Source organism: Tigriopus californicus, chromosome 1 (genome assembly GCF_007210705.1).
Source record: "Tigriopus californicus strain San Diego chromosome 1, Tcal_SD_v2.1, whole genome shotgun sequence".
NCBI classification, from domain to species: Eukaryota; Metazoa; Arthropoda; class Copepoda; order Harpacticoida; family Harpacticidae; genus Tigriopus; species Tigriopus californicus.
In genome coordinates this window covers 12,192,499-12,207,860 of record NC_081440.1, presented here as the reverse complement: position 1 = coordinate 12,207,860, position 15,362 = coordinate 12,192,499, and the positions used below count along the sequence as shown (strand labels likewise).

At 41.5% G+C, this 15,362-nt stretch overlaps 3 protein-coding genes across 3 annotated transcripts; all 3 read right to left on the bottom strand.

Moving 5' to 3' along the window:
• Positions 1 to 724: 724 nt before the first annotated feature.
• Positions 725 to 1,960, bottom strand: LOC131883682 (peroxisomal membrane protein PEX13-like). The gene is made up of 2 exons (XM_059231202.1): positions 1,732 to 1,960; positions 725 to 1,643 (listed from the first exon to the last, which is right to left on the bottom strand). The coding sequence occupies exon 2, from the start codon at positions 1,636 to 1,638 to the stop codon at positions 817 to 819; it is 822 nt and encodes a 273-aa protein (XP_059087185.1). The 5' UTR covers positions 1,639 to 1,643; positions 1,732 to 1,960; the 3' UTR covers positions 725 to 816.
• Positions 1,961 to 3,282: 1,322 nt separating this feature from the next.
• Positions 3,283 to 4,518, bottom strand: LOC131883691 (keratin, type I cytoskeletal 9-like). The gene has a single exon (XM_059231214.1). The coding sequence runs from the start codon at positions 4,344 to 4,346 to the stop codon at positions 3,543 to 3,545; it is 804 nt and encodes a 267-aa protein (XP_059087197.1). The 5' UTR covers positions 4,347 to 4,518; the 3' UTR covers positions 3,283 to 3,542.
• Positions 4,519 to 13,353: 8,835 nt separating this feature from the next.
• Positions 13,354 to 14,262, bottom strand: LOC131877380 (keratin-associated protein 19-2-like). Its single transcript, XM_059223024.1, has one exon. It carries the CDS (start codon positions 14,104 to 14,106, stop codon positions 13,564 to 13,566), a length of 543 nt encoding a protein of 180 aa, XP_059079007.1. The 5' UTR covers positions 14,107 to 14,262; the 3' UTR covers positions 13,354 to 13,563.
• Between the last annotated feature and the right edge of the window lie 1,100 nt (positions 14,263 to 15,362).

Here is a 15,362-nt window from a genome sequence, read left to right as displayed (position 1 = left end):
GATTGCCTGAATCGAGCCCAAAGTGTGGAAAATACCTATGCATAGTTACTCTTTTGCTCGAACTGACCATTGTCTGCCCAAAAGCCAACAATATTTTATTTTAAAAGGAGAATTGGCCCTTTTCAATCCGACCGGCCCAAATGATCAAAAAACATGACATTGTTAGGCTGATAACTTAAATCTTAATGGGTGTACTTGTAACACTTTCGTTCATTTGGTGGTTTAAATAATTACCACCAATCAGCGTTTAGTATCTTAATTCAAGGTTATTGTTAGGTTACGATGTTTGTAATATGAGAGACGGTCCAAGCCACCCAACCTTTCTTACGTTACAGATAATTTCGCAGAACGCTTTGATATCCATTGAAATTCAAAGCGACAAAACGAATCAAACCTAAGGCGCTCTAAGCCATGGTCTCGATTTAGCTCGTAATTATGCCGAATCAAAAATATGCGCATCATAAAAGTCAATTTATTCATTATGGATTTCTCCGAGAATGAATAGTCATTGTTTTCAAAGGAACTTTTTCCAATATCGTGCATGGTGCGACTACTAAATTCAATTGCTACATTGCACAGAGAGTCAATGCTTTTGAAAAAATGCCAAAAAAAAAACATTCCCCCAGTCATTTGATTATGACCGTCCTATGAGCTCATTGGGAAGTGGCTTTATTTCGACAGACTCTCTAGCTCTAGGTTGTCAGCACCAACAACTTTCCCAAAATTTGAAGTGACATCCTTGAGCATTTATTCATTAGGATTAATACTGATGATGCCCCCGTAAAAATGAGGCGCAACATTTTAATGCATTGAAAATTAAAGCAACTGAGAGCCAGTCAATTTCTTAAACTCGATCTCCATGGGAGCTTTGGTCTCTTCGTAGCTGCTGGAGCACCGAGCATAGACGGTCTGACATTGGCTAACTCCAACGCCCTTGCCAATGAAGGCGGCCAATTGGAATTCCACATCGGTCCTCTCCACGTCGATGCCAACCGAGTCGTCGAACAAGCTGTAAATGCTTAGTTCCATGGCATCCAAGGACGCGATGGGTTTGGCATGGAGCAGGCAAACGAACTCTTTGGTACAATCGTCCACGTCAGCAAGAGAGGCTTCCAAGAGTAATTGGCTCATCTCTTCCGTGGGGTCAGTGTCCACCGAACGCTTTTGGTATCCATGAGAAGATCCTCCAAATCCACCGGAGGAGAATGAATGGCCAGAGCTGCCGAAGCCACCACTGCCTCCGAAACCACCGTTGCCGCCGCCGAATCCATTGTTTCCACCGAAACCTCCGGAGGAGTATCCTCCATTGCTGTGACCGCTGTTGTAACTGGGACGATGGCTATTGTAACCACCGGAGCTTCCAAAACCACCGGAAGAATGCCCATGCTTATTGTGGTTCTTGTTGTTGCCAAAGCCGTTGTTGAATCCACCGTTGTGCCCGCTGTTATACGAGTTTCGTCTTCGGTTATTTAGAGCACTGCCTACCACCAGGCCTTTGATCAAGGCCAACTTGGCGACCTTCAGAGCCTTCAAAGGTCGGATACCGCCTCCTCCTCTATTGTTACCGACTTGATATACGGGCTCGGCCAAAACACCAACCACGCAAGCCATCAAAGTTAAGGCCAAGAAGGTCTTCATTTTGTCTGCAATGAACGAAATATGTTAGGATTCGATGATGCTCCGAGTTTCTAACTTTCATGAAGACTTCAACATAAGTGTAATGTTATTTACCTCAAGTTTCGTTGGGTGCTAAAATATTTTGTGATAGATGTTCACGGATCTGGTTGTTGTGTTCAACTGTATCAACAATGTTTCTCGCCAAGCATTTTATATGGCTAGGAGCTTGGGATTTCTTTTCTGGAAGATCTTTAGCGGTGAAGGAAACGGCACAAAGACACGAAGATGCTTCCCCATCCATCCTCCATTGAACCTTACGGTCCGAGCAGAGCTGAAATCATTACGAGTGATCGCCAGTAGGCCCCACCGTACATACAGTGTACATGCATGTAGTGTACTGTAGGTACCAGTACGCACGTAAGTGTACGTAGAAGTAATCGTTACCAGGCGAATTAAGGCCTTGACGGAACTCGGCCCGGCTTTTTGGAAATCCCCCGATGTAAGGAAAATCACATGATCAAGCACTTTCCCGGAGGACTCATTCCAATCTTGTAATTTCCAGTGTGTACCGGAGTCGTCGTTTCTGATATACTTTGTTCCAGAAGAGTCATCCCCTTCCTTTTGCCCGCATCTATCATGTTACGTCATAAGCCTAAGAAATAGATCAAGATACAAAGCAAACCTCAACCTTTTGCATTGATCATGATATGTTATGGCCTGGCATTCTGAAGACATTAAGTTTCCTAATGAATAGCCAATGATAGCAATATCAACAGGTTAAGAAACTTCTATACATATATAACCATGAATCTCCCTTAAGTAAATCGATTTTCTGTCTGGCGTCCATGACTTTTGAGACATAGTACAAAATACACTTGGTTGTCGATTCGATCCTATATCCCAACAATAGCTCCATTTTTTAACCTTATCTTACCAACCACCTTGCCATGTCATTATCAGAATCATGCATCATAATGATTTGACACTTTGTTATTCACTCACCAACGCTAAAGTCTTTCTTTTCAAACCCAAGGAGAAATTACGAACAAAGGCGATCGGGCCTAGGCCCAACTCAATAGAAATAGCGTTGGATCCAGATTTTTAGGATCGGATATACCGTACATCAAAAGCGATAATCCGTCCAAAGAAAAATTGACTGGGTGGTACATTGACGCCATATGTTCATAACACAAGAAGGGGGCTTATTGTTTTGTTCAAAAACGTTTGACTGATTTTCTCGTTCCATTTTTAAGCATTAAATGGAGTCATCCGAATTTGTTTTTTGGCCTCGATCGACCAGACTAGACGGTTCTTCCCCTGCTAATGTGGTTTTAAAAGAAGCAGGGGAAATTGTACCCGTTTAATCTAATATTAATGGTATTTTGTTAAAAAACCCAAGACTAAGAGACAATTGATATTTTAAAGGACATAGAGTTGAAGCAAATTTAATCGGATGCTTGTACTTTTTTTGGAGGGGGGAGGGTTGCAGACTGTCTTAAACGCCACAAGAATATTATCCGTGAATAAGTTCTCTTTGAATGGTGGGTTTTGACCCAACGACCTCTAGGGTGTTGAATGGCGATTGACGACTCGGGTTCCATGATTAAGGCTCTATTTCCCGACTGAATGAGAAAATGTAATCAAAATCGATCAAATACGCAAGACTCCAATTAATCCTTTGTTTAATTCAATTGCACGGCAATATTTCCCACGTACATACAAATGTCAGGAAATACGGTATTCATCATCGAGGCGTCTCCAATAAAGGGCAATTTTGGGATTGTTTTTGATTCCCTTCCGAAAAAGACAAATTCATTGATTTAGAATGTGTTGAGTGATCCATGGGCCCATTATTCTCAGACAGCTTTTTTCTTTAAATCACAACACTATTTGTGTTTAGACGTCGGATGATTAGAAAAGAAGTATTAAGGTTCTTTAAGGTCATTTTCATTCGATTCCTCGCGTTCAAATCTCTGCTTCATGGACACCAAAATATCTTCGTACGATAAGTTGCAACGGGCATAGATGTCCTCACAATGATCAAAGCCCGCCACGTGACCCACAGCATGGGCCAATTGGAACTCCACACTCATGTCCTCGACGTCAATATCCGTTCCATGGGAGCCAAACACCTTGTAGATGAACAGCTCTGTGAAGTCCATGGCCTCCATGGGTTTAGTGCTGACTTCGCACACAAATTTTTTGTCACAATCATTCTCATCCTCGATACTGGCCTCCAGGAGATGTTGTATCCAATCCTCGTCACGGCCGGCCTCAATGGATCGTTTTCGATGATGTTTGGAAAACGAATGCCCAGCACTGCCAAAACCACCACCGCCAAAACCGCCGCCTTTACCACCTCCAAATCCTCCGCCCTTGCTCCCGCCAAATCCTCCTCCACTGTGTCCACCACCGAACCCTCCAGCACTGTGTCGACCTCCATAACCTCCGGAATGTCCTCCTTTACTGTAGCGAGAATATCCGCCCCGGTAACCTCCGCCTCCTCCGCCTCGATGACCTCCATAGCGACTTCCGTAGCGTCTGTAGCGACCGAGATGGGGACTCTCTGAGGGAGTTTCGCTGGCGTGAGCAAACTCAGCCCCTTCCAAAGGATGCAAAGGCTGGATTCCACCTCCTGCACCGCCTACTCCGTTTGATTGGTAAGAAGTGGGCTCACTGAGAACGCTAGCCACGCTGGCCAACAAAGCTATGGCCAGGTAAGCCTTCATTCTCTTGAATCCGGCTTGACGTGAGTTTGGTAGAGGACAGAAAATCGAATAGGTTTAGATGTGGATGGAATGTGATGGAAGCGAGGTGCTTTCAGGCAAAGACAAAGATTAATCCGGATGTTCACTGATGCTGTGGATGAATTCAATTGTATTGGTGATGATTTCGATTAGCTTTATATAGAATGAGAGGCAACAGCATTTTTTTTGTTTTAAAAGGTCTTAGTTCCTGATTGGCTGAGTTTTTTGCTTTTATCAAATGGTCCTGCTCTCCTGAACAAATTGTATTTCATTGTGGATGGACGATGTTAAACAGACAAGAGAAGACAAACTATGAAGCGCAATGGAATTTTGTTCCTTGGCTGCCTTTGATTCTGTATCTACAGTCTGTTGTCCATTGTAGAAACTTAAAAAACATGAACGATACAGCTCATTTATTTCTTTTCCATCATCAAAAGTAAGGTGCGTGCCATCGATAAATGAATTCTCATAAAGTTTGAAATACCTTGTCAATATTTGACAGATATACCCAAACCATTCTTGGCATTTGTCTAGCTCGTAAGACATGGGAAGCAACAATCTTATTAATTTTTGAATTTCCAACTCAGATAAAAAACTGAGCTTCTTCTCTTTGTTAAACCTATTTTATGGAAATCAGCACCACACATGGTTAGAATTTGAATACAAATCAGGCTATGATCTATTCAATCCTATCTGATTTATTTGTTATGTAATGGTTCTGTTTTCATTCGTACTAGCTCAAAAATGTTCCCATAATATCTAAACTCAATTTCTAGACAAATAATACCAATTTTCAGCATTGCAACTATTTGAATCCTTTAAAGACCCTGCGTTTCTTCTTTTGGTCTCCTTTCCTTTATTCTCGAAGAATTCTCACTGTTGCTTTGTGAGGTCAGGTTTAACTCGATATCTTGTTCCACTTTCTCTAATTGTCTTCTTCAACACCAAGACACCCGTCTTGTTATGAACTGCTTCTGGGGTGGGAAGCGTTACCAGAAATGGACCAATCCTTGCCCTCTTCCTACTCTCCCAATCTTGTCATCGCAGTAATATTTCGGACTTCACGTACTTTCAGAACCCTTGTGTCACTTTCGTCTGTCCAGGGTTGGCTTTTGGATTCACCCCTTTGACGAGAATTTTTCCTTAAGCAGGTCTCTCCTGGCTAGTTCTTTGACCACCCCGGATGTTCCTTTGGCTACCACATTGATTGGCACAGGTTGTTGTTTCGTTGACAATTTTCATTTTTTTTCACACAATCATTTAGTTCCTTTACCTCTTGTGCTGTTCGTTCGTGCAAGGACTAAGACGCGAACTTCTAGAACATGTCTAGGAGTCTGCGACTGAGACTACATTGAACACATATGACCATTGAATCTTTCTAAATATGCTTTAGTATTGCCCTACCAAACCCTTTCAAAAGAGTATTCTCGTTTTCCTGTCTTTTTTAACTTCATTTGATTCCTCCTCTCCGCCTTTGGTTGGGCGCTTTGCTTCAGAAAACAGAAACATTTTCAAACCCGATGGTGCTGTTAGATTTCGGGTATTTAACGATGATTTACTCGTGTCATAAATCCTTCAGTTAGCTTAAGTCTCAAGGGAGTAAATGTCAGCACGTCCAATTTCCCTGACTCTCTTCCAGTCCCTGAAGGCAATTGAATTTGCTTTCGATGGATAACAGCTCCTTGGTCTGTCCTTTTTGTTTGGTCTTGAAGGAGTCACAACTGTTTTTATACTACATTTTGTTGCATCCTGATTTTCGGTTCTTGCAATATTTTGAAATATTAGTCAGACCCCTATGCTTATTGACTCTAGCCCATTCTTGCCTGAGCTTACGTTTCAAGATGCTCGCAAGCCAAATGGAAGTGAGAAGTGGGAAAACCAAAAATAGAAACCTTTCCAAAGTTCAAAATGGTTTCTGTCTAGAGCTGTTTCAAAAGAGCTAGTGTCCAAGGGGCAGCGCAAATGAGACAAGGATCTTATCCCAGAATGTTTGGTTCAAACTTTGATGTCAAATATCAACGTTACAAAAAACTAAAAGTGAATACGAAGGCAATGATCCAGTAGTATGTTTGAAAGCAGATTTGGTCAAGTTTTTTACGAAAAATGTCACATCCAGATAAAAGCCAAAAGTTAGCCAGGTCTGCCAACTCTAATTTGTTGGTGGACCAGACATTATTTTGAATAAGAATTCGATAAGAATGATTTCAATTTCGATCTTGAAGTACTTGGGATTGTATTCCCAATAAGTGTAAGGAAGCTCGCCAAAAATAACCAAAGTGAATGGCAAAGAGGTTAAATGAGTGTACTTATAGGGATAGCATTGTCTTGTGGCGCCTCGCCAACCTCACTCATTTCTCATGCTCAGGTCTGTCTTTCATATTGGCAAGAATAGTGAAACGAAACCATTCTAATACTTGAACTCGCTTCAATGGTGACCCCGACGTGATCACCGAAACATAATTCCCGCGTTACTCTGCCATAGCAACGAATGAGAGAACCATTAGCGGCGGAAAAGGAGGGTGTTCCAGTAGAGGCAGCTTACATTGTATCGGGGACGGGCAATATGCTAACTTGAGCCCCGGAATCGACTAGGTAAGATATGTTATTCTTTTTCTTTGTAATGAATAATAGACGGCCACCAAGGTTACTTTTTGGGGGCCGTACTCCTCGTTTCCCTGGACGGTGATGACTAGATATCTTGTAGTTGGGAGAACGGGATCACAGAAGGTCTTACTAAAAGAACATTGACCTTCGCATCGGAAAGACTTCTTTCCCCAACGTTTGTGGAAGCGGCAATCACGGTCCTGGTGGTCTCCCGGAGTCGCTCCATGGTTGGATACCGCATGAACGAAAGTTTGACGAGCCACCAAGAGTTTGTCCGCAGCCAATGCCTGATTTCTAGGAGACGAGTCGTCTAGTTGAGGAATCAAATGGGTTCGTGTGCCCTCTGGCAGTGAATCCATAAATAACGTCTTGAAGAGGAAGCAAGCCTCATGATCACCTAACAGGCCTAACATCTCGTCCATCAGCTCCAAAGGAGTGCGGTAGCCCAAGGGAGAGACGTGAATAAGGCAACGTGCCCGTTGATAAGATGACAAGGTAAACGTAGACAGTAACCTGTCTTACAGGATCTCGTAGCGGGGTTCTTTCGAAAGGGGCGCAGCGAGAAGATCCACCATGCGTTTAGCCATTGACTGGTCCAAGGCTGACACCACGTGATGATATTTGGTCTCCTCAGCAACGATGCCTTTTGGCACGAATTGAGATTCCGCTTGAGCAAACCACGCTAAAGGGGCCTCAGGCCAAAACGACGGCAGTTTGACCGTGGCAGCCGAGATCATTGTAAAGCTGGAGGAATCGGAAGATGCTTTGATTGAAGTTGCCATGGCAAAAGATCAACAGCACGAGTTGAAGACGCACGTCGGGGTCAGCATTGAAGTGAGTTCAAGTATTCGAATGCTTTATTTTCACTATTCTTGCCAACATGAAAGACAGACCTGAGCGTGAGAAATGAGTGATCCTTTTGGAATCCTGTGGGATCCTTTTTGGAATCCGATGCGCTCCCAAAGACGACACCAACTTGTCACCTACCCAATTGGTTTACGGGATATTGTTGAGGGTACCTGTGACCTTGTGCGTTCATCCTGCCGCCCTGTCTACGCCCGACAAACATTTTCGGAGCCTTCGCGACCGGTTGGCCAATTTGGTCCCACCTCAATCCAAATTCCATGGGGGCTCCGCAACTCTCGTCCCCGGCGGTTTGTCTTCGTGCCCTTTCGTTTGGGTAAGGGTAGACAGGGTTCGCCCGCCTTTGGTGCCGCCTTACAAAGGCCCCTATCGTGTCCTTTCTCGTCGAGACTTAGTTCTTAGTGGACATTAATGGAAGAGCTGATAAGGTATCTATTGACCGCTTGAAGCCAACGAATTTCGATGCTTCCAAACCTCCTCCTGTAGTGACCCGTGCTGATCGCGTCGTTGCCCCACCTCAGCGATTTCGACCCGCATAAATCCGGATCTGGCCCGGAGGTTATGTGACGCCTCGCGAACCTCACTCATTTTTCATGCTAAGGTCTGTCTTTCGTGTTGGCAAGAGTAGTGAAAATAAAGCATTCTAATACATGAACTCGCTTCAGTCCAATGCCTAATTATCATCCCTGGGCATTTAACTAATGAATCACTTGAAGTCTTGTCTTCTTCGTTGCATGGCTGGAAAGTTGGGTCGTTGTATAGTAGTTTATACGATTCTTACGTTGTTAAAACATCGTAGATTAGGTAAAGTTGTAACACTATGTTGGCTTATTTGAAAAATCAATCGTTATGAAAACTGGTTGGCGGGCTTTAAAGTTGTTTTTTAATTATTGTTTGCAAGCTTCCTCAAAAACACTTGCAAATATAACAAGTCTTGATAGCTATAAAAACAAAATATTGTCCACTTTTCTTAAATATTTAGCTTGCTTTCAAATACTTTTTGACATAATTTGCGTTCTTTGGATTATTTACTATTCAAATAGTAGATCTCTCAAACTTGAATGCTTGCGGGATCTTTTCAGTTGACTTTGTAACCCAAAGCCAAAAATCAAAGACCTGACCCAAATTATGAAAAAGTAAATTGACCAACAAGTTTGCGATTAGATAAATTCGCGCGGTTGTAAATTGTTCCCAGAAAAAGGACAGACGTAACGACCTACCACAAACAGCGAAGCACAAAGTAGCAAAAAATATTGGTTTATAATTGAAACCAATTCAAAAATCTTAAAAAGGCTAAGAACAATTAAAATACAGAAACTATCTTTTTACATTTAGAGAGGCTTAATTTCAGTTTTAGGGCGGCGTTTTTGCCGTAACAAGCAAAAATCTTAGTAACATTTTCATGGTGACAAATCATTAGATTATGGATTTATTTGGCATTTTGTAAAAGGGCATGAGTAATTATAAAGGTCATTAATTATCCTTCAAAAACTTTAGGTTAGACTTTTTACTACTTACATTGGGGTCAAACTTGCTTTAAACTTGGATTCCAAACGATTTTTGCCATTTTCCACCATTGACCATTTTTTAGGTTTTGTTTGCTTTGGATTTCGTGTCAGAGTATATATTGAAAATACATAGCACGTGATAAAAAACCGTCCACCTACATTTCCTAAAACAAATTGGTTTGGAAAAATTGCATTCTTTGGCGGGCAGAAAATCTGCACAGTTGTCACACTGAACTATTGTAATTAATGGTTCTCGTTTCTCTTTACCAATATTCTAAGCCCTGGATTATACCATTAAAAGATTAAAATCAAGTTGTGACATATTCTCAATGTTCAAACTTATTTGGTCTCCCACGACAAACTCTTCAATTCAACCCGACACACTTTTAGCGTAATAAACACGAATACCACAACCAAAAACATCTTTTCTACTAATAATGGATCCAAGCACAATTTTGTGGATGCTACAATATATTTTAACTAAAAACTTTTTCGCGATTCACATTTTTCAAGCAATGATGCCAAAAAGAAAAAGATGTACAACTTCAAAGACATAGAACTAAAAAAAATCAGCATAGAATTTAAACATTACTCCGTTTGCCAGTATGAATGAGGTGTGAGAATTGGGTGGTTGAAATGTCTATGACAAACAATAACAAGAGGTTGAGGCTTTTAGGTTTCTTTAAGTGAAGAAGGTAGTAAATTTTACAAGCAATGAAGGCGAGCAATACAATACTTATTTAGGTTTAGAATTCAGGGTCTTATTAGCTATTTATCTCTCTGATTTCATTTAGCCCTTATTTGCACGTTTTCATCCCTGGTTTGTCAGTATTGCTATACACAGTGTGTTACACACTACGTATATTCAGTTTCTTCGACGGTTGTAATAAACGCTGATCCAGGGAAATGTTAAAGCAGAGTTTTGAATTAACAATAAAAGACTTTTTTGAGTGGGCTTGTTGTCAGATGATGAGCCATAAAGCTAGTGAGTTTACCTACTTCATGAACTGGGGTCTTGGGCCAGCCTTTACATTTATTCACCAAAATGTATTGACATATTTCCTCACACTTCATGTAACTAAATATAGCCAGTGACTTGACTCACCTAGCGTCCTGTATTAGAACAGCTTACACACATCCAAATGGTACAAGGGAAGGTCCCCAAGTACAAATTGTAGAAATATTGGACAATTGCACCTCAAATTTAAATGATAATGGCAAAAATGAAAAATAGGAGATTCCTTCTCTCGTCTTCTTTCAGCATTTTTCTGCGTTTTTTGTTGTGCTTGTTGGCATTTGAAAAGTTCAGGACTGCGAATGTTTTTTGTTGGGAGAGGTAAACGTTATTCTCCACCGATTAGTTGGCGGTACTACTTTTTTAAACTTAACCTAACCTTATCAAACCAAACCTAACCTTACCTAACCCAACCTAACCTAACACGATATTAATAGCCTTTAAGGTCTCTCTCCAAACCCTTCAAACAGTTTGTCACAAATTTAAAAATGAGCACCGCCAACTAATCGGTGGAGAATAACGTTTATCCAAAAAAACCCTCTGAATAATATGGGTTGTTAACAACGTAACCTCGTCTCAGTCGGGGAAATCGGTATTTGAACAAGGCATAGCAACGGCAAACCTAGACAATAGATAGGATTCAACAGGTGGAAGAAATTCCCAACAATCAGGAACTCACACATATCCTTTACTTTCGAGGACACGAATTCAAACCAATTCACGAATCATTGATTCAAAACCTAATGACGAAAAAAGGAAGCTTTCCAAGAAACCAGCTCAGTAAACCAAGGTCAAATGAATAACCTGTACAGTGCGCTTCAAAATTTTTGATATTGAATTCCCACCTTTGGTAGTAGGGCTACTAAAGCTCCTTTTCTATTGGCCGGAGGTATATGAAGATTCAGTGAGAATTGAAAGTTAGGGCTGCCGTCACAAACGGGAAGTATCTTAACCTCAATGTTTCTAACAACTATTTTCTTGCGACATCCACATTCATAGACCATGATTTCGCTAGTTTGAACTAATATTACACAAAAATTTCATGTTTTGAAGTCGATAACGTTTATTTCAATGAGGGGGTGTTTCGGCCAGTTCTTTCTTTAAGTTTAAAAAAAGTAGCACTGCTAACTAATCGGTGGAGAATAACGTTTACCGTTTTTTTGTTGTTCTGCAGACGGATTCACATTGCTGTTGAAGCTTGATTACAAGATGCCGAATCAGCCTGCATTTCAACCTACCCCCTACTACCAAATAAGTTGATACTCCATGGCCGATATGAGGATCGTAGAAGAAGTAACATAGAGGAGAGTAAAAATCAAGTTTGTTGTGTTTTTTTACTGCAGCTGAATGGGTAACCAGTGGACAGTGCAACTCTGGCCGATGGAAAGCAGCGCCTCTACAACCAGAAATTATACCCTAGTAGCCGGTCAGCGGACATTAATTCGCTCTGAAAACTAGTCTGCCTGGCTAGCTCTCATCGCACTCTTTAGGAGTTGCTTCTTCTATGTGAGGATGTTCTAAAAAAAAAGAAATACTTTTTTACTTTTAAAAGGGTTCGCATGATAGCAAAGTCGATTTGCTGCCTAGATTATGTCACAACTACAATGGGCCCTTGCACATACACCAGGATAAGTATTAACCTTTGGTGGAAGACTGATATGTCCCTTCTCCTTCTACTATCTTCCCCTTCTCCAAATATGTGACAGTCTATGACGAATTATTCGGCCCAGTATTCCTTTTCTCAGTTTCTTCGCGAGCTACCTTCCTGTCTTCACTTGCTAATCAATATATTTTAAATTTAATGATTGACCTCACTGATATACGGAGCGACCAGGGTTAAGCGGAACAGTACACTGTTTTATACCTAATTTATCTGTTTGAAGCCTGCACCAGTAAATATTACTGGTTTCGGATTGATTGAACATCGGTTTAACACCTTTGCTAGAAGTGTAATTCTGTGTGATGGGAATCAGTCCCAGAACATGGATCCAAAAGAAGTAGTAATCGAACTTCATTAACCGGGGAACAGCACCTGGAAAACTTGCGAAGAGTCTGAACAACCTCATAATGAGCAAACAGCAAAGATGCTTTGCAATTGGATGAAATCTTGGAAGCATCTTCATGTGATCTAATTGGATGAGAAGATTCTTTAAGGTATAAGTGGTTTCCAATGCTCCCAATGACCAAGTTTTGAGCAAAACCTGGAGAACATTCTGGGAACCAGAGCCCAGCTTTTTAAAACGAGGTAGGGAATTTTAGATCGCGAAAAGGTCGTACTATACTAAATGAGTTCGATCTTTTCTCGATCTAAGATTCACTCCTCGGCTTTAAAAAATTGGGCTCAGAGGACGATATTTGGTCACAAAAAACTAGCCTCTGTCATAGTGGGGGCTGATGTGACATCCAATGGCCTCATACTCACACCTGAGGGTGTGAAGGTCAAAAGATCACCACTAACAGGAAACAATTTTAGAACCCTTCCTCTCCATACCTCAACGTCATGGCCTTTTCCATTGAGCGCATTATTGAGAGGAATGTCGGGGTCCAATCGTCCTTCAATGTTGGTCCGCTCCAACCAGCGTTAGAGGCTGATTGGGCCGACCTCGATCCTGACATCATCCTTCCCTCTTGCCATTCAGTTAATGGAAGACTTGATGCTGTTGCGAGAGACAGGGGAGGTTATTGAGAATGTATCGAAACGCTTTCTTTAAACATCTGGGTTTACTTATCAAATTCTGAAGTTCCTACAATGCTGTAAGATTCTTATTTTCGAAGATAAATAAAGTTAAAGTTGTCCCGCTTATTAGTGGTCGCCCTGTATGTATATCGGTATATCGGTCCAACTTAAGCAATATCCGATCCTCGAGTTTGAGAATGGTTCGTATTATTAAAAAAAAAGTAAACGCGAAAAGAGCACATGAAATAATGTTAGGGAAGAAGTTCCTATTGATTTCATTCGAGCAAACGAACAAACCTTTTAATTTTATTTATAAGCATCTCCAATTCAAAGCACTTTATTTGAGAAGTGTTCAGTCGGTCCTGTTCCAATGTAGCCAATGCAATACGCAGTATTAATGTCAGAATGAAACAAAGAACGCCAAAACATGAAAGCATTCATGGCTCGAAAGTAATTGAACCATTCACACGAGTTTTGATTTTCAGTTGAAGAGTGGAATGGGTTTGAACTTCACCAACCATGGTGTCCACGTCACTCTGCACTGGGTGCTACGGAACGCTTGTGATAGCCTCCAGAAGATCCTCCAAATCCACCGGAGGAGTGTCTAGAATTTCCGTATCCTCCACCGCCTCCAAATCCACCGTGTCCACTGCCACCGCCAAATCCACCATGTCCACTGCCACCGCCAAAACCACCATGTCCACTGCCACCGCCAAAACCACCATGTCCACTGCCACCTCCAAAGCCACCATGTCCACTGCCACCTCCAAAGCCTCCATGCCCACCGCCAAATCCACCTCCCGAAGATCCTCCGTGGCCCTTGTGATAAGTTTGCTTGTAGCCTCGTCTACGGTTTCCTTGGTGTTTATTGCGACGACCTCGGTTGAAACGTCCTCTACGCCCTCCACCGCCAACAAGAAGCCCTTTCAGAAAGGCCAACTTGGCGACCTTTATGGCCTTCAGAGGTCGAACCCCACGTCCTCCTCGTCCTCCCCCTCCTCCGCCGTGATAACCGGGCTCGGCTAAAACAGCAGCCACACAGGCCAACAAAACCAAGGCCAGATAAGGCTTCATTGTGGAAAGATGAGAAGTTTGGTTTGGATCAAGCTTTCAGTTTGGATTCAGGATCACCAGAGTACATTAAATGGTGAATGCTCACTGATCCTGAAGATTGTTTCAACTGTATTGATTTTCGGAATGGATGAGCTTTATATAGAGCAACAAGTTTGAGATTTCAAACCCGGACTTATGCATGTAGGGATCGTCCTCATCAAACCATTTTCGAATTTCAAAAATATAAAAAAAATGTGATGCTGTTCACAAAAACTCTTCTGAACTGTGATGACGAAAAATATTGCGATTGGAGAGGCTAACTTTCGGTAAACGTGAATCAGTGGTACAATTGAAATCCGAATTTTCGGTCGATCTCTAGTTTCGGCAAAGAAAGAATCCGCACCATATCGTTGAAGATGTTTCCCCATTCGTCAACACGAGACCTGAAACCGAGCTAGTTTCATTAGAAGTGATCATGAGTAACGTTGTCAGGTTTCAAGCAATTTTTACTCGAATAATAACGACCTCAACCAAACTCGAGCTCTTGCCTACCAAGCAACGCTGTTTGTACTCCCAAAACCACCGTGAAATTATACTGTTCAGGCATACTCTCCATATTAATGTGCTCATTTTTTTGCCATTTTTAAAAGCTGGAATCATGTTGTAAGCAAGACATCTCCATTCAAAAAAGCTCATTGAAATACAAGGCTTCTTGCGTTGCCAATTGTGTTTGCAATAGTCAGTCGGAAAAATAATTTAATGTGAAGTAAACGTCTTGAGGGCGCTATCAATCACACCAGACAAACCGACGATTGTTCCCCTTCGAAACCAATGGCATGGCCCCTCGTTCACTTCAAGAAAGCGGGAGAATTTTCGTTTTCTCGAGAAAACAGGTAGAGAGGCATTCTAGATCATTTTGGTAATTCTTGGCTTGGCAACACGAGTTCATTCCCATGAAGACATCGTTTTTGCTATTGTTGCTACCTTGCAAGACCACACCGCTCTTATACTTCAGATGTATGACAAATGGTATTTGCATAGTTGTAAAGTATTTGAAACTAAAAGTTAAAATCTTTCAAGCCAATAATTAGATGGGTATGTGTGGATGCTCTTAAATATTGGATAATTTTACTGCATAGTTGTAATACCTAATACAATAATTGTTAATACTTGGTAATACTGGAGATGACATACATGGAACCATTAAACATACCATACGATTATGCGTCGAAAATGTTCAGTTTTTTTTTCAAATTTTGCCAATTTTCAAGCACCAC

What these genes read in the sequence shown, in the direction of transcription:
- LOC131883691 (XM_059231214.1), bottom strand. Translation starts at nt 4,346, where the DNA reads ATGAAGGCTTACCTGGCCATAGCTTTGTTGGCCAGCGTGGCTAGCGTT.
- LOC131883682 (XM_059231202.1), bottom strand. Translation starts at nt 1,638, where the DNA reads ATGAAGACCTTCTTGGCCTTAACTTTGATGGCTTGCGTGGTTGGTGTT.
- LOC131877380 (XM_059223024.1), bottom strand. Translation starts at nt 14,106, where the DNA reads ATGAAGCCTTATCTGGCCTTGGTTTTGTTGGCCTGTGTGGCTGCTGTT.